The sequence below is a fragment of the Phalacrocorax carbo genome, chromosome 26 (assembly GCF_963921805.1).
Source record: "Phalacrocorax carbo chromosome 26, bPhaCar2.1, whole genome shotgun sequence".
Classification (NCBI taxonomy): Eukaryota; Metazoa; Chordata; class Aves; order Suliformes; family Phalacrocoracidae; genus Phalacrocorax; species Phalacrocorax carbo.
The window spans coordinates 413,618-434,588 of NC_087538.1; the positions used below are offsets into that span (position 1 = coordinate 413,618).

At 55.7% G+C, this 20,971-nt stretch overlaps 1 protein-coding gene across 2 annotated transcripts in view; it reads left to right on the top strand.

The window, feature by feature from the left end:
• LOC135317587 (cadherin-related family member 5-like) overlaps window positions 1-18,795 on the top strand; it is a 30,425-nt gene extending 11,630 nt beyond the window's left edge. The window contains exons 2-7 of one of the 2 annotated variants that reach the window (XM_064473902.1): window positions 4,772-5,035; window positions 9,778-9,849; window positions 10,210-10,311; window positions 11,362-11,469; window positions 12,107-12,251; window positions 12,889-13,530. In XM_064473902.1, coding sequence (XP_064329972.1) covers window positions 4,772-5,035; window positions 9,778-9,849; window positions 10,210-10,311; window positions 11,362-11,469; window positions 12,107-12,251; window positions 12,889-13,291 — 1,094 coding nt within the window. In that variant the 3' untranslated portion in view covers window positions 13,292-13,530. Of the gene's footprint in view, window positions 1-4,771; window positions 5,036-9,777; window positions 9,850-10,209; window positions 10,312-11,361; window positions 11,470-12,106; window positions 12,252-12,888; window positions 13,531-18,735 lie in introns of those variants that run through there. The other variant, XM_064473903.1, reaches the window with a different exon arrangement.
• Window positions 18,796-20,971: the final 2,176 nt, after the last annotated feature.

Consider the following 20,971-nt stretch of genomic DNA (forward strand, 5'->3'; position numbering starts at 1 on the left):
TTCCCCTGCCGTTTAATTTTAATGGTGTTTACTGACTGTGACAGAAATGTACTTTGTTCACTCAACACCCTTTCCCCTGTGCTTTAATATCCTACTTTTTACTAAAGCATATTTTCACATTTTCTTGCCGTGTCAATGTTCCAAACACCCATTTTGCACAAAGCATTTCACCATGTAATTACATTCGGCTGCTCCTTGGCTACTGGCTCTAAAAAAAATTAATTTTTGAGGTTAATGAGTTTTCTTTATTACAGCTCAAAATACTTGTCGTGGTTCAGCCTCAGCTGGCAACTGAACACCCCGCAGCCGCTCCCTCACTCCCCCCCACCCCTGTGGGATGGGGAAGAGAATCGGACGAGCAAAAGAACTTGTGGGTTGAGATAAGCACAGTTTAATGATTACAATAAAATGATAATGATAAATGATTATGATAATAATTACAATAATGTTAATATAATAAAAGGGAGAAGGAAGGGAAAGGGAAAAACAGGGAAAAAAAACCACGGAAACACAAACGATAAAACCGCTCACCACCCGCCGACCGACGCTGCCCGTCCCCGAGCCGCGATTGCTCCCCCCTCCCCCGGCCAGCCCCTCCCAGCTAGCATACTGGGCATGACGTGACATGATATGGAATATCCCTTTGGTCAGTTTGAATCCACTCTCTTAGCTGTGCCCCCTCCCCTCCCGGCTCCTTGTGCACCCAGCAGAGCATGGGAGGCTGGACATGTCCTTGACTAGTATAAGCGCTGCCCAGCAACAGCCCAAACATCTGTGTGTTATCTCAACAGGTTTTTTTTCCATGCTAATTTCAAAGCACAGCACTACACCAGCTAGAGTGAAGAAAATTAACTCTATCCCAGCTGAAACCATGACAATACTTCATTGTCACACTGTACTAAATTGCTAGCCTTCCATGTCTCTGTTGGGGGGAAATACACACACACACCCCCAGCAGTGGGTTGTTGATTGATTTTTGTTCACATCTGCACAAACACATTTCTTATCCTGTGAAGTAGTTCTCTTTATTCCAGAGGACAACGCCTGTGCCATTATTCCTCAGAAGGAAACAAAACCATCTGCTTCTCATAATTTGTACTTGTATTTCCAGATTTCCTGATTATTTAAAAACCTACATACTTTGGTATGTGCCACAAGACTTGGATCAACATGCTGTCTTCAGGTTATGCCATGCACGGGGGGTGAGTCTTTTATACAAGCACCAGATCAAATTCACCCCCTGCTGATCAAGTATTTGACAAAATGTGTTTTCGTTAGCGATAACGAACAGCTGACCTGACACATCCATCAGTTAACTCACAAAGTGTAAGATCAGCTCAATGAGCGTGACATTTGGAGCTAGCTTAAAAAAGGCTGGCAGTCACCTAACGGCTCAGAAATCTTTCAGTAATTTTATGGACTTGTTCTTTGCCGCTAAATACTGTAGCTTCATTCTGAAAAGCTACTCTCAACGTTGCCTAAAGGCTGATGCTTTCCTACAGCACTCTCAGGCTAGCTTAACCCCTGAGCTTAAGGAGCAAAGGGATAGGAAACCAAGTCACGCCATCAAGTAGCGCTAATAGTCATGCTGTAACCAAAGTGATGAACTTAATCAACCAGGGATGTTGTTATATTCTGGGGACATGGAGGGTACGAATCAGCGTATCTGTCGATCTGTGTTTTAGTCCCTCGGCAATCATTAATGTGACCGAAACAACAGACAACGTGCTGCTGTCAGAAAAGGATGACAACATGTGGTTTCGTGTAGCGGGCTGAGAAAACCGGCCAGGACGGCCAAGGTTAAGGGCCAAGTAGGTAAGAGGTAATTCCGGCAGGGGGAGATCTGGCCCCGGGGAGTTTTAAGGTTGCTGGGAGGTGTGAAGGTCTGCATCTGGGATCAAGTCAGCTCAGCCCTTTACAGTTTTGAACTGCTTTTCATGTGGAGGAAAACTAAAAGCTTCTAACACTGGGAAGCCCTTTACAGCAGGACATCAAAGGGCTATTGAGACGCTCCTGCCTGAAGGACTTCAAGGTTTGCAGCTTTCCCTTGGGCGGGAGGTTTTGAGGTTTCCCCGTTATTAACCTCTGGTGCGGCACACTGCCGTGGGGCTGGGGAGCACAGAGCCGATTAAGCGCAGACTTGCTGATGCCACGTTGTCACCGCGGTGGCCACCGTAAGAGAGCCCTGGATGTAGTGCTGTGCAGCAGAAGCGACATCCCTGGGCTGTGGCTCAGCCGCTTTCTTACTATACAAATATCTGTGTACGTAGAGTAGTCAAGCCTGCGCAACACAGCTGCATTTCTTTGAGGACTGCTGTGCCATAAGCCACATCTTAGCCCCAAAGTTCTCCTTCCCCCTCAAGCGCGGAGCGTGCACTGCCCTTCATGCAGGGATGCTCTCACTGCCAATGTGTGTGTTCTCCTTTTCCCCTTTATAACCGTTCCCTTCCCGGAGCTTTCTATTTGCTGACGCCCTTAATATCCAGAGCTGTCAGGGATGAGAACCAAAGCCCTGCCGGCAGCTCAGGGAGGGTGAGCGGCTGCCCTTTTCCAGGCAAGCGGCTGAAATACAGCACGGTGAGCGGCGCTCTCAGTGTCCAGGCCTGTCACTGTCACGCTCCCACAGCACCTCCGTCTGCCCAGACCCCGCCGGGGGCTCAGCCACCGAGAGCAGCTGTCCTGGGAAGAGACTGGGGGGGCCTCGCAGGCCCTGGGGGTGTTGGCATGGCCCAGGCCCCTCTCTCCCTTCATCCCCTCTCCACGTAGGAGTGACATTTGATATCCAACGCTATGCTCAGGAAACTGAACTGTAAATCCGACAGCACCCCCTGCACAAACGCTGGTTTAAAGCCGGTCTGAAGGCACCTACGATGCCGAAATGCCATCAGATTCTTTGTTATGCGCTGACTTCTTTTCCTTGCCCTCCTACAGAGCTTATCAGTTTACTGCTTGCCCCTCTTTGGGCTGTTTACCTGGTGAGCTTGTTAAAAAAAAAAAAGAAAAAAAGGTGCTCTTTCTGTGCAGCCGAGCTGAGTGTCCAGGTGCCCCTTTCCAACCTGCTCCCAGCTCAGGCTGCCAAGTGCCGTGGGTATGATTTAGATCCCTGGATGTGTGAAGAAGGGCGCTTAGTCCTGTGGTGAACGTGGTATTTGTGGTGTGCTTACCCCTAAAGCATCTGCCCCTTGGCTTGAAGGACCAGGAGGTTTCTGTAATACCAAAAGCAGAAAACCCTGTGAGATTGAGCTGAGTAAAGCCTGTAGTTAAAATGTGACTCCTTCTGCAAGGCGATACCTCCCATGAAATACGACGTTTTCAGGCCCCCAGGATTCTTTATGGCTACCCTGCAAGGCTATTGATGGAAACATTTTTGTATTTTTAATGCTTACATTTGCACCAGAATAAAAATTTGCATGAGGCGAAGAGAGAAGCAATCCATTCTTCTGTCCTAACCTGCTCCAGCTCCTTCGCTCAATGGCCGAAGAGCAGCTTGAAGCCAATGCCACATGCTGAGGAATCCAGAGCTGCTGTAACTGCGTTGGTTTCATAGTCAAATTGTAATCTATGGCTCTGCTTCAGCTGCAAAGTGAGGGTCACCTCTCCGTGTCTGATTCCCGTCAGGGATCAGCTCGGGCCTCCTAGGTTTGGATCACAGGACTAGGTTCCGACCGCTCTGGTTTGAATGACTTTTTGCTTGATAATGATGCAGTCACGGCACCCCGGTGCCTGTGTGCTGGAATGGGATCCTCCGTGATCCATCTTGCACCAGCCCAGAAATGGTTCTGCCTTAGGGGCATAAGCAGGCTTATGGCCGCTGACCCGGCTGGGCTGAGGGCAGGTGTCGAGGGCTAATTCTTCTCTATTAAACTGGGGTACAGGATGAATAAACCATTCAGTGTCAGAAGCGAGCTTCTGTCACTCAAATGAGCCTGAAGACCATGAGGCCCAAGAACGACACCTCCAACACGCCCCACGTTCCTCCCTGGGGAGACTCGTGAGCCTGAACCTTTCTTTGCGTCATTAGCCTATGGTGAAACAAAATTCTCCAGCCCGTGGCAGGGTTCCCTGTCGTCACTGGTGGAACAAACTGCCGCAGCTGGTAGGTAGAGTGAAGAAAGAGGGATTTCAGCTTTCGTGCTCAGTCTTTGGTGCTGCTGCCCGGAGAGTAACTCCAGCAGGGAGCTAGCGGTGGGTTCATTTATTTTAGCTGTTCCAGCCTGCGCCTGCTGTCCGGCCTTCCCCCTTGTCTCCTTCAGCCCACGGAGGCTGCCTTTGGGCCACCCAGAGCCACCTGAGCCATCGGGTTTATCCCCATTCCTGCTCCTTGTATCCCCTCCGTGCTGGGTCCCACGGGGGTTGTGGACAGACTCACAGAAATCAAGAAACGGAGATCCAGAGGCTGAACCGTGCCCTTTTCAGCACACGCTCCTCGCTGCCAGATCAGCCCCCCGTGCACCCCTGGGTGTTGGGGTGACCCCCCCAGAGGTCTGTGCTGGTTGTTGTGACGCACCTGGCGGGGGGGCCGTGTTTTGGTCGCTGCAGGTTCGAAGCCACCCTTGCAGGTCAGCCAGAGCCCTGACTGTAGTGTGCCCGGCTGCCTGGCCGCAGTACGGCCTGCCTGGCTGCAGGCAAGGCTTCCCCCGGGCAAGGGGGAGCTCTGGGCACGTGGATGCGTCAGCAGGGCAAATAGAAGATCTGTTGATTTTTGAAATGCCCTTTCGTCCTCTGACGCCTGCTCTGATTTACTCATTTCCATTTCTTTCTCCCGTTGCAGAATACTTGAGGAACGAGAGCGCCTTTCTGGGAGAGCTGGTGTTTGGGAGCGCAGACACCATTGAACTTTCCTGTGACAGCCACGGCTCTTCTGTGCCTGTTTTCTGGTTTAAAGACGGTATCGGGATTGCACCTCCCAGCAGAGCTCGTACTGGGCAGAAGCTGTTGAAGATCATCAGTGTGTCATGCGATGGCTCGGGGCTGCACAGCTGCAAGGCGAGGCATTCCGACCAGGTCCTGGGAAACTTTACAGCCAGAGGTACAGGTGCGTGCAGAAATACAGCGCGCTCGGGACTGGTATTTTCCTTTTGTTTTTTAAATTTTGCCCCCCCACGCGCTCAGTACAGCTGGTGCTTTGCGGGGTTCATCCGTACTGGGCAGGCCTCTGCCTCCCTGGTGACCCCTGGCAGTGATTAGACCGACAGAACCAACCAGCCGAAGCTTGCTTGCGTGTCCACGGCCGATGTTAAAGCGTGACGGTGAGACTGAGAGAGCCTGAGAGACGGTGCTGGTCAGATTAAACCCCAACCGCCCCCTAACACTCAGCTAGAGGCAGTGCTACGTGGGCCTTTGAAGTCTTTTGTGAGTGGGTGAGCTGTGGCTCAGGGAGGTTGAGCGAGTGACTTTTTCTGCTCTATGTGACAAATCAGTGGCAAAATTGCATGTAAAAGCTGGAGGTTGCTGAAAAGTATTTCCCTGTTGTAGGCGATGAATGTCTTCCCTCCATCCTGGTTATCAGAAATTGCTAGTTTGTTTTGGCGGCAGCTTCTCTGTAAGCTGTGTCCGTCTCAAATATGTGCTTCATCAGAGGGGCTTATTGGGATTCCTACGTTGCAAAGACGCGCGGTGTCAGCAAAGCACGTGCTGTCGTTTGCTTGGCCATACTGTCCGTGATGAGGCCAGCGGGACAGACCAGCTCCAGGCTGTGCGAGGCTGGGTCAGTACCCAGGGAGTGTCAGAAGCATCTGTTGTCCCCAGGTAGCTAACCACTGCCACTGGGATCATCCCCGTGATCTCAGGCTGCTGCATGGGTAGAAGGATCCACATGGCTGTGAGCAGATGGAAAGCCTCCCGATGGCACAGATTCAAAGCCTGATTTTTCAGAACAAGGAACCCGTTGTGGATCTAAGCTTTTAAATTCTCTCCTTTGCTTTTGCGCTGTTGGCGTTTTTCAGGCATCCCCGAACAGTAGGTCCTTGCCTCCAAAAGCTGAGTTCCCTGAAAAAGTAAGGGGCTCTCTCTGAAAACCGAACGCAGAGGTGTTTGTGATTGTAAATCCCATCCACTCCATAAAGGGCTTTCTCTTGTGTCAGAAAATTTGTGTGAGTGAGGGAATCAAACCAAAAATAATAAATGAAAGCTTGTTTCAGCAAGAGTTTTGGAGAAAGAGAGTTTTGGAGGAAGAATGGTGACAAGCCCCTGCTGGTGGGGTGGTGTTTTACTGGTGTGGAGGAGAGGATACTTCAGTTGGTCGGAGCGAGTGCCCAAACCCCTGGGCCTGTCGCGTGGGCTGCCAACGTTTCCGCAGCTCCCCTCGTCGGGCGGCTGTTTGCAAGGGGTGTGTTTGAGCACTGGGGGTTCAGCAGCCGCCGGGCCCTGGCCCTGGGCAGCCTGCTCTGGGGGACCCTGCCTGCGCAGGGGCTGGACCAGCTGCCCCCAGGGATTCCGGAAGGCCTTTCTCTCCCTTGTGACTCCGTGACTCTGGAACTGGTGCTGCGAGGGGCCGGCGCTGTGGGAGCGCTGGGAACGTTGTCTTCCCTGGGCTCTGCCTCTGTCGGGACGGCTGCGTGTGCGCTCTGCCCTGAGACACTCGGCGCCTGCGCCCGCCTGTCCAGGTACGCCAAGCAGTGTGCAACAGAGCACACTTTCAGGAGTGACCTGAGGAGCTTTTGCTAGCTTGGCCGCGTTGGAGAGGGACTGCAGCTCCTGCATGCAGGAATAGTCGTGTTGGAGAATAACCACAGGAGGCAGCTGGGTAAAGTGACTCCAGTTTCAAATGCTGATGTGTCTTGGCTTTGTTTCTCATTTAAAGGGATTAAATCTGTGGTCTGCATCAGATGCGGGATCGGGGCTGTTGGGATAGAGAGCTTAAATTGTGTCTTCTCACCTTTTGCTGTAGATCTGTGCATCATGGGGAGCTTGTGGAGCATCGGCGCAATAAGCCTGACTGACTTTAGAATTCTGATACAGACCATATCTGTTACGCAGTGGCTTTTTAGAAGAAAACTTTTGGTTTTGGTTTTGGACTGAATGCAGGTGTTTTGCTATGAGTGGGAAAGAAATGACCGAGTGGTACTGTGTCAAGGCTTGAGCTTTCCACCAGAGAAGAATTATTTCTGGTTTGGTGGGGAGTTTGGGGAGGTGAGTGGTTTGCTCTTAAACTCCAATCTCCCCAGTTAGTTTAAATCCTTGAAATTTTACTTCCAATTTGTCTACACAAAGTTCTGTGCTCTTGGCCTGTCGCGGGAGGCAGCGGCAAAGGCAGGGTGACTCGGGGCGGCTCACGGCAGGTGAGGAGGTTTCCTGACTGCTCTTAGCTGCCCTGCTGCAAGAGACTTGCTCACTCTTTTTCTTACAACCACCTTGCTACTAGTAGAACATATTCTATGAGTGATCATGAAGCACTTCCATCAAAACGTTGCCCTGTGCCTAGTGCGGGACCCTGACGGCCGCGTCCCGTGTGTCACGCGCTCGTGCGTTTCCTGCTGGCAGAAGGTACTGGAACATGTTCTCAAAGAGTTCCCGTGCCTGGGACTGGAAGTGCAGCCGATTCCACTGCCCGGCCTTCAGAGCATAACCTTTCTCCACAGCAGGCCCATCTGTATAACTTGTATTTCCTTGTCAGCGCTGCCCTTCAATGCCCTTGTGATTTGTCTCAGATCGCATCGTACTAACCTGTGTGAGTAGTCTTGACCTCAGTGTATTGGGCTTTTTTCCCCTGTGATTTATCCTGTCGATACCCCGGCGTCCTTTTTTGTTGGTGACCTCGTAGGCATCTGAAAGGCAAAGGATTCTCCCTTTGCTCTGCTGTGAGATCCAAAGCTGCCCTGAGCGCCGTTTTGTTCAGGAGAAGAGCTGCAGGAGGTGGACGGGAGGTTATTCACGGCAACCTGATGAAACTTCTGTCAGTCTCAGAAATGTCTCTGGCTGTCAGGAGTCTCTTTCTGCACGTTTTTCTTTATTTAGAGTGAAGAATGCGAGACCTCGCGGCTCAGGTAACGAGCAGCCTGCTGCAGTTTCCCGAGGTGACCATTCAGGCTCTTGGGGAAGATGAGCTCACCCGAGGGTCTGTGCTGCGCGGGCAGTTCTGCAGAGGTGAGCCTTTTCCTTGAAATTGGGTCTTGCTGTGAAGTTGTTACTGCCTGGAGGTGACCTGAGGCACGGGGTCACAGCATCAGCTGTGTCAGGTTGGTGCTGCTCAGGTGCGTCAGGTTTTGAGAGAACAGAAAGGGTGAGCTATGGAAAAAACGATGATTTAAGTACTGTACTGTGACACATATCGGCCATCGGTGGCTCACCCTCCACGCTAATCTTTCAGTCTCTTGGACCAGTACGTTCCCGAAGCAGCCCTCGAGAAGACAGGCTGTGTTTTACTTAAATCAAAACTAATTGATGCTTAATTAGTGAATCAGTTTCTTAACCCAGAAAGCCAAAAGGATAAAGAACTCTCCCTAAGCATCCTTCTCATCTCAAAGACAGAGACAGGTGTTTTTGAAATATATTCACACAATATTTACATACTATAGACACAGCACAAAATGTGCTGCTTGCTTTTTTAAAATCCCAAAGTACTGACTTTGTTGCTTTCTTGGAAAATTGAATTTTCAAAAGGCTGGGTTGGCCAATAAATTAGGAAGAAGTAAAACCAAGGTCAAGGTTAACAGTATGGGCATGTAAAGAGAAAGAGGTTAAGCTGTGCGGCCTGTCAACGAAGGGGAGGAACACCTTTGGAAAACAGCTGAATTTGTGCTGGCTGAAGGCAGCGGATCCCATTAAGGCCCACGTGGAGTCTGACTCAGAAAGATCTTGTCGGAGCACGTCAGATGACACCGCGGGTGCCCAGGGCGTGTCCGTGGGGGCGTGGATGTGTTGTGAGGTCACAGACCCCGCTGTGCCACGCCGTGTTGTGCAGTGCTGTGCCGCAGGCACCGCTCCAGCAGTGCCAGCTGTGGCAGCAGCGGCAGCAGCATGGTGCAGGCGCGGGGGGCCGCGGCCCCCACCCACCTATTTATCCTGCTCCTGATGGCCCTGCAAGCCTGGCAGGTCGGGGCTGCTCCGTGGCGAGCGTGGGGATTAGGTAGGTGGGCAGGCAAGGTCCAGCCCCAACCCTGGCAGCGTGGCACAGCGCCCACGGCTGCTCGGGGTGACAGCGGGGCTGGGGTGGTGGTGGGGCAGGGCTGGGAGAGCAGCAGGGCCAGGCTCGGGCAGGTGAGTCGTGGGCAGGTCCACGGGCAGCTGGAGGCAGACGCTCCCCGGGGAGGCGCAGGGGTGCGTGGCCACTGCAGGGGCATTTTCCAGGTGAACGGTGGGGTCAGGAGCAGTGCCACGGGGTGAGAAGCTGCTGCTGGAGCTGGCCCTGTGCCTCCCTGCCCCAGGGCAGCCTTCCCCCAGCCTGCACGCTGGGGCCGGAGTGGCTCTGCAGAGGCCAGGCAATAGCCCGTGGGAGCGCTTCTGCTCCAGGCTGGTGACAGTCGTGCCGGGAGCCGTGGCTCTGCCGCTCCTGGCTGGGTCCTGGCTTTCAGCTTCAGGCACCTCTGTCCTTGGGAGATGCCCTCTTGGGAAGGTGGGAGCATTCCTGCTCTAGCCCTGCAGTGCTCTCCTTGGGTGAACCCAGGTCCCCATGGGACACAGAGCCCCAGCCCACAGCCCGGGGCACGATGCTCTTGAGGGGAAGGGAGGGACGAGTGCCATGGAGCAAGCCTGCGTTTGAACTGCATTCACTGCTGTTCAGAACTGAAGGAGTGCCTTAAAATAGTTCATGGGAGCTTCTCTGTCGTGTGTTTACAGACATGGCTGGAGGCGATGGATATCCAGCTTCCCGTCTGGGTTCCCGGGCTGACACGCTGGGATATCGCATGGGTACGTCATGGCTTTTGACTTCCTTGGAGAGCTGCCAGCTCAGAGCCCAGATGTGAGCGAGACATCTCTTGCAGGCGTGACAATATAGGCCGTGTGTGCCACGTGGTTACACGATCCCCTCATACGTTCTCCTCTTCAGTTCTGACAGTGAATATCCCAATGTGTGATGGGAACTTCTTGTGGGAGTTTGGTTGCAGGTGTGGGTACAGGGAGGGCGTTTCCAGCTTCTGGGCTGCATCCCGCGCTGGAGCTCCCCTGGCATCGCAGGGGTGAGTAGTCAGTCTTGACTGGCTGCACAGACTAAGCACTCTGTTTCAGTATTTTATCAGAGAGAAATTTAACATGCTACTTTCTGTTAAGGTCCCCAAAGAGCAAAGTATGAAGCTGAAAGAGGCAAGTCTTCCCAGCGGTCATCAGAAGTCCTGAAGGAAATCCTGAAGGACCTGGACAAGGCAGCGCTTGGTGGGTATATATCACTCTTAAGCAGAAGACTTGGGAAGCTGAGGGTTTGATGCCTGTCTGGCCCGGCCGTAGCTACGCAGCAGGAAGGGATTGATCAGAGCCTCACTGCGGTGACTCTCAGTTTCACGCCTTGCAGGCGCTGGTGAGCCACAGAGTGGCCCAGAGCCTCTGCTGCCAGCTGTGGTTCAAGCTGAGCCCCAGGGAGAGCTGCTGCCCCAGTTATACCCCTAGCGGTCAGAGCTGGACTGGGCAGAGGTTGGTATCCAGCTGTCAGGGATGGGCAGCGCTCACGCCTTGAATGCGTGAGGGACTTGCCGAGGAGCTGATTCCTGACAAGCCGCGAGAGGGCCGGCACCCTGCCAGTCACCGGAGGGGAGAGTGCCCTTGGCCGGCAGAGAGGGTGCGCAGGCAGCTTGGGGTGGCTGAGACCGGCAGGCTTTGCCTGCGCTGCAGGCAGCCCCTGGCCAGGATGGGAGCAGCCCCAGCTTCACAGCCGGTCCAGCCCCGCTGTTCTCCTTGATGGCCGAGGACTCTGAGTGACCCCCTGGAGTCAGGGACAGGTGGGAGCTGGGCGGGCAGCTTGAGGCGGGACGCCCACCTTGAAGGCAGCTAAAATGAGGGGCTGTGAATTCAGTCTCGCATGGTTTGGCTGTCTGTTTCCAGTTGTGTTTTAGATACCTCGGCTGTGGTTTTCCTCGTGTCTTGGGGGACTGTGGGCTCTTCACCGCCACCCGTGAAAGTGCCCAGAACATGGTTGCAAGAGCTTGCGGTTCAGCCCACCACGTGTGCCTGGTAGCCTTACCGTGCGATGGAGTTGGCACGGTGGGACGTGCTTCTCAGAAGGGCTCTTTCCACGGCTGAACCTGCTACGGCATCTTCCTGCCCTCTCTGAAGGGAGTCATGTACCGTCGTCCTGCCCTTTGCCCGAAATGCACTCAGTGGAATGTGAACAAGATCGCATGCAATCCCCTAGCCTTTCAGCAGGTTGGGATTTGCTGTCTGTTTACATCTAATTATGCCTAATTAAACTGACCCGCTTTCTTTCTAAAGAGATGGACCGTGAGACTGCGGAGAATGAGGCGCTTCAGGAAGGAGGCAGTCACGCGGTGCCAGTCTCTGATGACAGAAGAGGGGCAATTCAGTCAGTGGAGGTGCCAGGTAATTGCTGTCCTTTGGTCATCCAGGGCCACAGGTCAAAATCTCTGCGTGTCTGCAGGCTCTTCCCCGAGTTCTCGCTACTGCACACCATGTCAGCAGCCAAACTCTTAGTAGAGAGCAAGTGTTCTAAAGAAGGCAGGAGCAGCTCTGAGAGGGTGACTCCCATCTCTGGGGTGTGAAGGTTATTGCCGTCAGCGTGCCAGAGACACACTCGCTCCTAACCCTCTGCTGATGGCCTCGTGAGTGTTCCCAAAGGGTCAGAGCGAGCCCCCAGGCAGCAGCTCTAGCAAGCCTTGCAAAGCGGAGGTGGGTGAGCACAAAGGAAAGTGTGTGCAGACGTGAAGGATCACCAAGAAGGGGGAGCAAACCCGTGACACTGGGAAAACTGGATTATGGCCATGCCAGAGCGTAAGCAAAGCTGCGAGGAGAAAGAGAGGCTCCAGAGTGTGTTGATTTGCAACGACCTTGGGAGCTTCCTTTGCTTCTCCTGAAGCCAAGGAGATGTCGCAGCCCCAGGATGTTCCGTGGCTCAGAGATGCTACCAAAGCGAGAATGAGCATCTCCTGGCAATGTCAGGCCTCCTGCGAGATGAGCAGTAGTGTGCAGGACACACTAACACACAGAATCCTTCCTCCAGGCGTGGATGGCACGAGAAACAGAAATGCTATGGATCCAAAAGCTTTCCAGAAGTACTGCATAGAAGGCGCCGTGGCGGTCGTGGGCTCCATATTGCTTGGGATGGTTTTCTGTTGTGTGATCCGCCTGTGGAGGAAGAGAAGGCGGTGAGTTGGTGGCGGGGGGCAGGTGCAGCCAAACTGCTGCGTTAGATGGCTGCTGTTAGCCACGAAGCATTTTGAGGTAGGGTATTCTGGCGTGCCGAGTTAGTTACTGGCCAAACAGGACTGAGGTTTCTGCTGTGAGATGTTTTAACTGTCCTCTCAACCCATGGGCCCTCTTTTCTGAAACGTGTCCTTACTGTTGCAAGTATTAGTTAAAAGTGACCCTGCCTGGACAAGAGCAGACCCAGCAACAGACGTAGGCAGAGCAAAGTCAGGCAGGAAAACAAAGAGGGATGACGTTGCCGCAGAAAGTGAGAATTGCAGTAGCGACATCTCCCTGCCAGGGAACCCAGCAGCAGAAATCACCCTGTGAGGTGATGCTGTAATCTCCAGAGGTTCACCTTGGCCAGGGTATCCCAGCAAGCCAGGCTGTGGTGAGCAACCTTCCCAGCTCTCAGCTCATGGGAGCAGAGCCCCAGCCGAGGGGCGCGAGGTGCCCCGTTTTCTGCACAGAGCTCTCTGTGCCCACAGCTCCCACGTGCAGCCGGGTGCCCACATGCCATGGGGCGCGCAGCTCTGCCCCGCCACCCACCCAGCACCGCAGCCGTGGCGGGGCCTCAGCAGCCTCCTCTCTCCGCAGGCGCCTCGCCGCAGCTTCGAGAGCCCGGCCCGACACCAGCAGCTGCCCCTCACACCCGGACACCTGGACTGCCCACCCCAGCACCTCCAAGAGCTGGACCCAACACCAGCAGCCGTCACATGTGCCTGGAAAAGCGGCCCACCAGCCACGGAGCACCGGCGGGGAACCAGCCTCCACCAGCCCGGACGGCCGCCCGGCCCGCCCGCCTCCGCCCCGGCCCAAATGGCTGTCCAACTCAGCCAGCCAGGTGTTGCGGGACCGGCCCAGCACCCTCCGGGCCCCGGAGAAACGGCAACCACCCCCTCGCCCCCCAAGCCCATTTCTCCAGCCCTCCTGCAAGGGCCTGGGGCAGTCCCGCCAGGATATGGATTTGGGGAGCGACGGTGAATGCGAGGGCCTATAGGGGAGTGACAACAAATACGATTTCCTTGGATGACAAGGTCACGGACCTAGTTGGCCAAGAGAAGCCAGCTGATGTGATCTTTCTGGATTTCAGTAGAGCTTTTGATACTGTCCCTCACAGTCTCCTCCTGGGCAAAATGTCCAGCACACAGCTGGATAAACGCGTAATGCGGTGGGTGAGCAATTGGCTGGGGGGTCGGGCTCAAAGGGTTCTCGTCAGTGGGGTTACATGGGGCTGGTGGCCAGTGACTAGCGGGGTTCCACAGGGATCCATCTTGGGGCCGGTACTCTTTAATCTCTTTGTAAATGACTTGGATGCAGGACTTGAAGGAACGCTAATTAAGTTTGCTGACGACAAACTTGGGAGGAGCTGTTGACACTCCCGAGGGCAGAGAGGCCCTTCAGAGGGATCTGGACAGACTGGAGAGCTGGGCAACCACCAACCATATGAAGTTCAACAAGGCCAAGTGCTGGGTTTTGCACCTGGGGCATGGCAAGCCTGGATGTACAGACAGCCTGGGGAATGAGAGGCCGGAGAGCAGCTCTGTGGGGAGGGACCCGGGGGTTCTGTCATGAGGCAGTCATGGCGCCAAGCCTGGCGATGTTCAAGAAGCACTTGGCCAACCCCCTCAGAGACGTGGTGTGAATTTGGGGTTGTCCTGTGCAGGGACAGGATGATCCCGGACTTGATGATCCTTGTGGGTCCCTTCCAACTCAGAACATTCTGTGTTTCTATGATTCTGTAACACACTCCTGAGCAACAGCTTCAGGGGTCAAGCGTAAATTTCAGCAGAATGGCACAGCAATAAATAGAAGTCAGTAGCACAATTGTCCGCGTTGTAACAGCAGCAAAACCAGGGATTCAGCAGTTTGGGGCCAAACTTCCTATCGGGGCAAGCAGGGGTGTGGATGCCCACGGTGTCAATAAACGACAGAGCGGCAGAAAGCTGCTATCAAGCCGTAACGGAGACAGCGTCTGTTCTGGTTCGGGCTGGGATGGAGTTAATTTTCTTCCTCGCAGCCCATACGGTGCCGAGTTTTGGATTTGTAACCAAAGCGGTGTTTCAGCCATTGCTGAACCTGCTTCCATGGCACGGAGGCCTACTCTGTTCACCCGCCGCCCTGCCACGGCCTGGCCTCCCCCCACCAGGCTTGGGGCGGCTGCACCCCGCTGGGGCCGGCAGTGCCGCAAGGTTTCGGGGGTGCTGCCTGGTGTGGGGAAAGGTGCCCGGTTTGGGGCTGTTTCTGCGTTTGGCGGTTCCTTGTGGGCTTGGGGGACTCTTGGCAGGTTTAAGGTGTGCCCCTGGGTCTGGGGGTGTTTGTGGGTTTGGAGGTCGCCGACAGGTTTTGGGGGGTGTGCCTGGGTCTGCTGGTTGCTGCCAATTTTGGGGGAAACTTGAGGATTTGGGGGCGTTGCTGTGTCAGGTGCCTGCTGCTAGGTCTGGTGGGTGCAGCCAGGTGTGGGGCGCCTCTGGATTTAGGGTTTGTTCCCGGACTGGGGCAATGCTACCAGGTGTAAGGGTTCTTTTGGGTTTGGCGGCTGCCGCTGGGCTGACAGCAGCCTCTGTTCCGGTGGACACAAGCCCTGTCCCTGCAGCAGCGCCAGCAGTGCGTCTCGTAAGGCGCTGGGCACTGCTGTGGTCACGCTGCGCTCTCTGGCTGGTTGTTTCGGCTACACGGCCGCACGGCTGGCCTCCCTTGAGAGGCGCTGGGGTGCCACCTCAGGTGGATTTCACTTGCTGTGTTTGAGGGGAAACTGTGTCCCTCATGCTCAGAGTGCTTTAGGATAGCACACACCATGCCGGCTGCTCCGCCCTGGTAGTAACCAGTGTGTTTCTGTTGGTGGTTTCGTTGCGCCGTTCCTTCTTCTGAATCTCTGATGCGGATCGCTCGGGGCCATTGGTGGAGGCTGATTTTTGCACCGTGCCTGCTGTGTTGCTTGTCAGTGGTGCAGGAGGGGAGCCGGGCAGCGCTGCCCCACTGCTGCCCCACTGCTGCTTGCTGGGGTAGCCGTGGAGGAAAGAGGCTTGAGGAAGTCCCTTCCTAAGTCCAGCGGAAGCTGAAGAGGTTTTCTGCCAGTGGAGTTCCTGCTCTGGATGAGGTTGCTGCCAAGCACTGACTTTGTGCAGCCTGTGCTCCTGTTGACTTGCTGCTCTGTGTCACAACGGGGTTTGTCCGGCAACCGTCTGGTGAACAAGGCTTCCGTGGTGCTTCGCTGTGTGGATATTCCAAACCAGGAGAGGGGCGCAAGTTAACATTTTTGGGGTGAGTTGAGCTTTTTAAGTTTTGGAGCTGACCGATCCAGCAGAGTTGTGCTTAGGAAACCACACATCTGGTATTTGAGGGCTTGTTGCACCCAGAAATCAAGCAGGCTGCATCAGTGTGACTCTAGGGATTGTTCTGCACGACGAAAGCTAAAGTGCGGCATACGTCATTAACTCCTGGGCTGTGGGTTAGGCTAGATGAGCCACAGCTACAAGCCTTCCCACCTCAGCATCTTCTCTAGTGTGCTTAGGAGATGAAGCTGTGCCTTGCTGTTGAACTTGGTTTAAACCCAGACTAGACCATGAGTTATTAGTGAAAGCCTGATTGCTGGTAGTTTGATGCTGCAGTTGTAATGTTAATAGGCAGGGAGAGAAGGATGCGGGAAGCAGGTGTGTGACTTCTGTGAACAGCGACAGCACAGGCGTGAGTGACCCTAGGAATCCAGGGCACAGCAAAGCCTTTGCTTCTGATCCAGCCTATTGGTCTCAGAGGAGCTTCCTAAAGGACGAGAACGGCACGCTCATCTCCGCAGGATCCAGCAGTTCCGTGGGCCAGCTAAGCCTTGAGTCAAAGAACCAGCTGGAAGCAGCTGTCACTGATACGCAGCTGGAGGCCGGTCAGTTCCTTTATCTCCCGTTACTAACATTCATGTCAGCGTAACGCAAAAGACCGGCATTTATCACTTTCCTGGTGTGAAGCAGTGGCTAGATTTTATCTACATGTCTTGTCATCCTGGAACTGAGTGTTGCTGTCAAGCGTGCTTGCCAGTCTTGATTGCTAATTTAAACTGCTAGCGAGGGCTCTCCTGGCAGAGAGCAGTGCTTGTGTGTGCGTTTGGTGGCTCGCTTATGAAGAGGAGGCTCTTGGTGGTTTGTTAGAGAGAGGTCTTTGGTGGTCATGGTCAGGGAGTGCTGGAGAGCGCCTGGCACGGTTATAACGCCACGCTGCTGGCGTACGGTCAGAGGGGCTCAGGGAAGAGCCCATGAGCGACGATCGGATACGGTGCAAGCAGTTCCTGGGCAGTGATCAAGAAATGGGGCAGTTGCCCAGAACTGCTACTTTTACTCTCTTCCCATCTCCCATCACTGGTTTTTTCTTTCCTTCCCTGTCTGACTCCGTGCCTGTATTTTCTAACTCCTCCCTGTCTGTCCTACAGCCTGTTGCTGTGGTCTCCTTTCCCTACACCTCTCTCCCGCTCCCTGGCCTTCTCCTTTCTCTGTCGCCGTGTCCTGGCCGCCTGTTTCCCCTCTGTGCTGCCGCCTGTCCCCTCTCTCCCGCCTGTATCCCCCGCTCGGCCGGCCCTGCTGCTCTCGGGGCCTCCGTCCTGCTCCCCGGCCCCTTCTGCTCCTCCTGCGTCTCCACCCTGGAGGCCGCGGCTGTTGTGCCCTTCTGCGCCTCCTTGCCCTGACCCACAGCCCCTCTGTCTCAGTCTCTCGGGGTCGTTTCCCGCCCTCCCCTCGCCCTGTGTCCCGCTCTGCGTCCCGGCCTCCCCCTTTCTCTCTCCCCGCTGCCTTTTCCCTCTGCCCCTCTCCCCGCTGTCCCCCTGCCCCGCTCCCTCTGCCACGTCTCTGTCCCTGCGCGCTCCCGGTGCCTTGTCGGTCTCTGTGGCGGCGGGTCCCGCAGCCCCGGGGGGGCGGCCGTGGGGCCTGCGGGGGGGCGGCTGGCTCGGGCTGGGGGCGCGGTGCCCGCGCAGGGTCGGGCGGCGGGAAGGCGCGCCCCGGGGCATGCTGGGAGCTGGAGCCCTGGGGCAGGGGCTGCCGGGCGGCCATGTTGCCCCGGCCCCAGCCCCTGCCCCGAGGCCTGTCCCGCAGCCCCAGGCCGCCCCCGGGCCTGTCCTGGCAGCAGCCAGCTGGGCCTGGGCCCCGCTCCGGCCCCCCTGAGCTGTGCCTCGGGGCGGCCTCGTGGGGTGCGAGCTGTGAGGCACCCGTGGGTGCCCTGAGGTGGAAGGCAGTCGGGTGAGCGGGGCTGCAGCACAGGGAGGGAGGGAGGGACAGACAGACAGACAGACCGAGAGAGACAGAAGTGCCTGAGCTGTGCCATGTGCCTGGCAGTGCAGAGAGCAGGAGCTGCGGTGAGTCCTGGGCCCCGGGGTCATGTCACCCCTCTCCCGCATCCCAGTCCCTCCTGACACCCCCTCCCCTTTCCCTGTGTGGATTTGTGGTGGGATGCGTAGCTACATATCTATGTATGTGTGTATGTGTATATGATATTATACATAGACGTATACATAATACAAATATTATAATTTCAAAATATTTATTTGTAAAAAAATAAATCTATTATTTATAAAAATAGAATCATATTATCTTAAATGTAAAAATTCCTGTTTGTGGACATAAGCCATCCCCAGCCCAGCTCAGCCACCCGCGGGGTGGGCAGGGGATGCGTTAACCCCCCACCCTCCCTCCCCCCCACTGAGCAAATGCCCGCAGGCAGAGAGAGGCGCTGCAAAGCCAACACCCAGCTCTTTTAATTTAAATGAGTATTTTCTCCCCCGGAGTGCCCCAGGTCCTCTGTGCAAGCTTCTAACAGGGTCGCTTGGTCCTGCATGCTGTGTCTTCCCAGTCATCGTGCAAACTGTCAGCATGGCATGGAAGCAGAGTGGGAAAGGTGCCTGCAGAGGTCTCGGGCGTGAGCTCACGGGGGCTCTTAGTGAGCACAAGCGGGTGCTGAGAGCCTGCCCTGCTGGAGGGCCTCACGCTGCGTTTGCAGGCTGTCCTGGCACTGCCCCTGAGCCGCCTGCACAAGTTGAAGAGTTGGCAGGTGCCAGTGGGAGGAGGTGGGACTGGATGGGGGGAGCAATGGCTTCTCCTTACAGGAAAGGCTTGTCCAGGTGGGACCCTAGTTGCCACCTGCCCTGGGCCGGTGCCTTTCAGCCGCACCATCCCTTGCTTGTTCTTGGCGAGTTGCTGCACACCGAGAGAGGCCAGAGAGCTTCTTCAGGCAGCGCACCCAGCTCGCTGCCATGCAAGTGCTTCTCCACTGACGTGCTCTTGTGACCCGTGAATTCTCACGGCTGCTTCTCTGTTTGGTACCCGCAGGGTCCGACCGAAGGCACTGTCTGCGGTTCAGAGCCGAGCTGCTTGGCCAAATCAGTTCTTAATCCTGTGATGCTCATAGCAGGAATGAGAGCCAGGGCACCCTTCTCTATGTGAACGTAGTTTCTTCTTCTCCTTCCAGCCTGAAAACCATGTGGGAAAGTGCTGGCCCTTGCTGGGAAGTCGGGGACAAGCCTTCATCAAGCTGTCTGGGCCAATCCTTCCCAGAGCAGTCACCATGGACCACGTTTCAGGACAACGTTCCCTGGAGACAGTATCTGCAGAGCTCCAAAGGACATGGCTGTCTACGTGAGTGGTTTCTCCAGAGTGGGGGGCTGGGGGTTGCACAGCGTTTCTAAGCCGGGGGTGAGTATGGGTCAAAGAGTCCAGCGGCCTCTGGCCTCCTCCTGGCTCGCAGAAGCAGCAAGCTCCTTGGAGCTGTATTGCGCTTCTGTCCAATATACTGTTTGAAAGGAAGGTTCTGGGGCATGATGGAACTCGGGGAGCCACAGGGAAGAGGAGGTGGCACAGCGCACTGTCCTAGCCCTTCTGGCTTTCAATCCCCGTGGGCATTTGTGACCCTCAGGTTACCCCCCTCCCCCTGGGAACATCTGCTCCTTCTCTGGGTGGCAGCCTAGACTCGCTGAGTAGGCAAGCGTGGCGTGCTACCTAGGTGCAGCTTCTTGTCTGCTCCTTGCGCTCGTCTTCCTTTGACTGCGTAGCTGAAATAAACCCGTGCTTCACCGACTGAAGTTCAGTCTTCCCACAGTGTGTGAGGCGCTCTGGTTTCTCCACCCCTGTGTTTCTCCTGGGCCTGAAGTAGGAACGTGAGGAGCAGGGAAGGCTCCTGGGACAGTTCACTTTCCGGGCAGTGCTGAATCGCAGTCAGACCTTGCAGCTGAAGGTACGGGGACAGAGAGGGAGGAGAACTGTAGGAGAGGAGGAGAAATGCGCTTGGCTGGGGAGAAGCTTCCCTGCCAAAGGGCTATAGGCAGCCCTGTCCTTGAGCGTGTGCCACGCTGGCCTTTCTTCTGCTTTAACTTCCGAACGGTGTGTGCCTGGAGAGCTGTTCTTTTTCTCTTTCCTTTTGGGTTTAAGCTTCAGTGCCTACAATCACCGCAGCTGAAGCTAAAACCACCTTGAGCGTCTGGACTGCAAGTGGCTACAAGTGGCCACATCCCGTAGTACGCACTACTCCTGGCCTGCTGGTGAAAGACTCGAAATCCTGGCCTTTCTGAGGCCTCTGTTGCTGCTGGTAGCGAGCAGTGACAGGGAGGCCATTCTGCTTCAGTGCCTTTCTAGGGAAGGCAACGAGACATTATACTAACAGCACGGGGTCTTGTGACTGTGGAAGCAGGCTAGAAGACCTTGCCAAACTATTTGCTGAGGCTTCTGGGAGCTGCTTCTTCCTTTACTCTTCTTGCAGCCAAATGAGGTAGAGCAGGATCACACTGTCTTGACCACGAGAGGTGCAAGGACCTCGCAGGGCAGCCGGAAGGAAGGTGTTGACCGAGGCCGTCACCGCGGCACTGCTCTGTCGGCAGTCAAATGCTAGAGAGGAAAAGGCAGCTCCGAAGAGGGGGGGACGGTTCTGGGCCGGTGGGTTATGGGTAGCCGTAGTCGTTGGCTATGTCCATGCTGGCCTCCCTCTGCACACAAACGTGCAGCTGCCCGGTGACACCTGCAGGGCCGCCCGCTCCCGCTCCTCCTGGGCCAGCGTCTTCACACGCTCCCGCTGGGGCCGCTGCTCGGGTGTGATGGGCACCGACTGCTCCTGCTCCTCCAGCGGGGTGGGCGCAGCCGTGAGCCCCCCCAGGGCCCGAAGGACAGCGGGGAGTCGTTGGGAGGTTGTGGCGGCATGTGCAGCTGCTGCGGCAGCCCCTCCCGTGGGGTTTGGCCTCCGTGGGCGACAAGCACAGCCCGCTCGGCTGATGAGGTTTGGCGGCAGACCTGGTGCGTGCCTTGCTGCTCGATGGTGCCGCCGGTGCCGTGTCCTTCTTGCCGTCAGCGGGGGCTTGAGGCATCCAGTGCTGCGCTGGGTCTCGGGGCTGCCATCAAGGGATTGGGTTCCGGGTTGGGTGGTTGGGGCATCAGCCCCACCACCTTCACTGTGTGCCCCAGCAGGTGGAAACTGTGGCTGGAGTTGAGCAAGGGCACCCTCAGGACGATGAGGAGCATCCTCAGCGCCGGGTGGGGATGCTGCTCCTGGGGACTCTGGTTCCAGGCTGCGGTGGGGATGCCGGCAGCGGCGCAGGGTCAAGGCGGTGGGATCAGAGGTGGCACCCAGTGGGCCTAGGACTGGCACCATCAGGGCGGGCAGAGGGGACTCCCGTGTCTCACTGGAGGGGTGAGCACGTCTGCCCCGCCTTGCCCCTGCG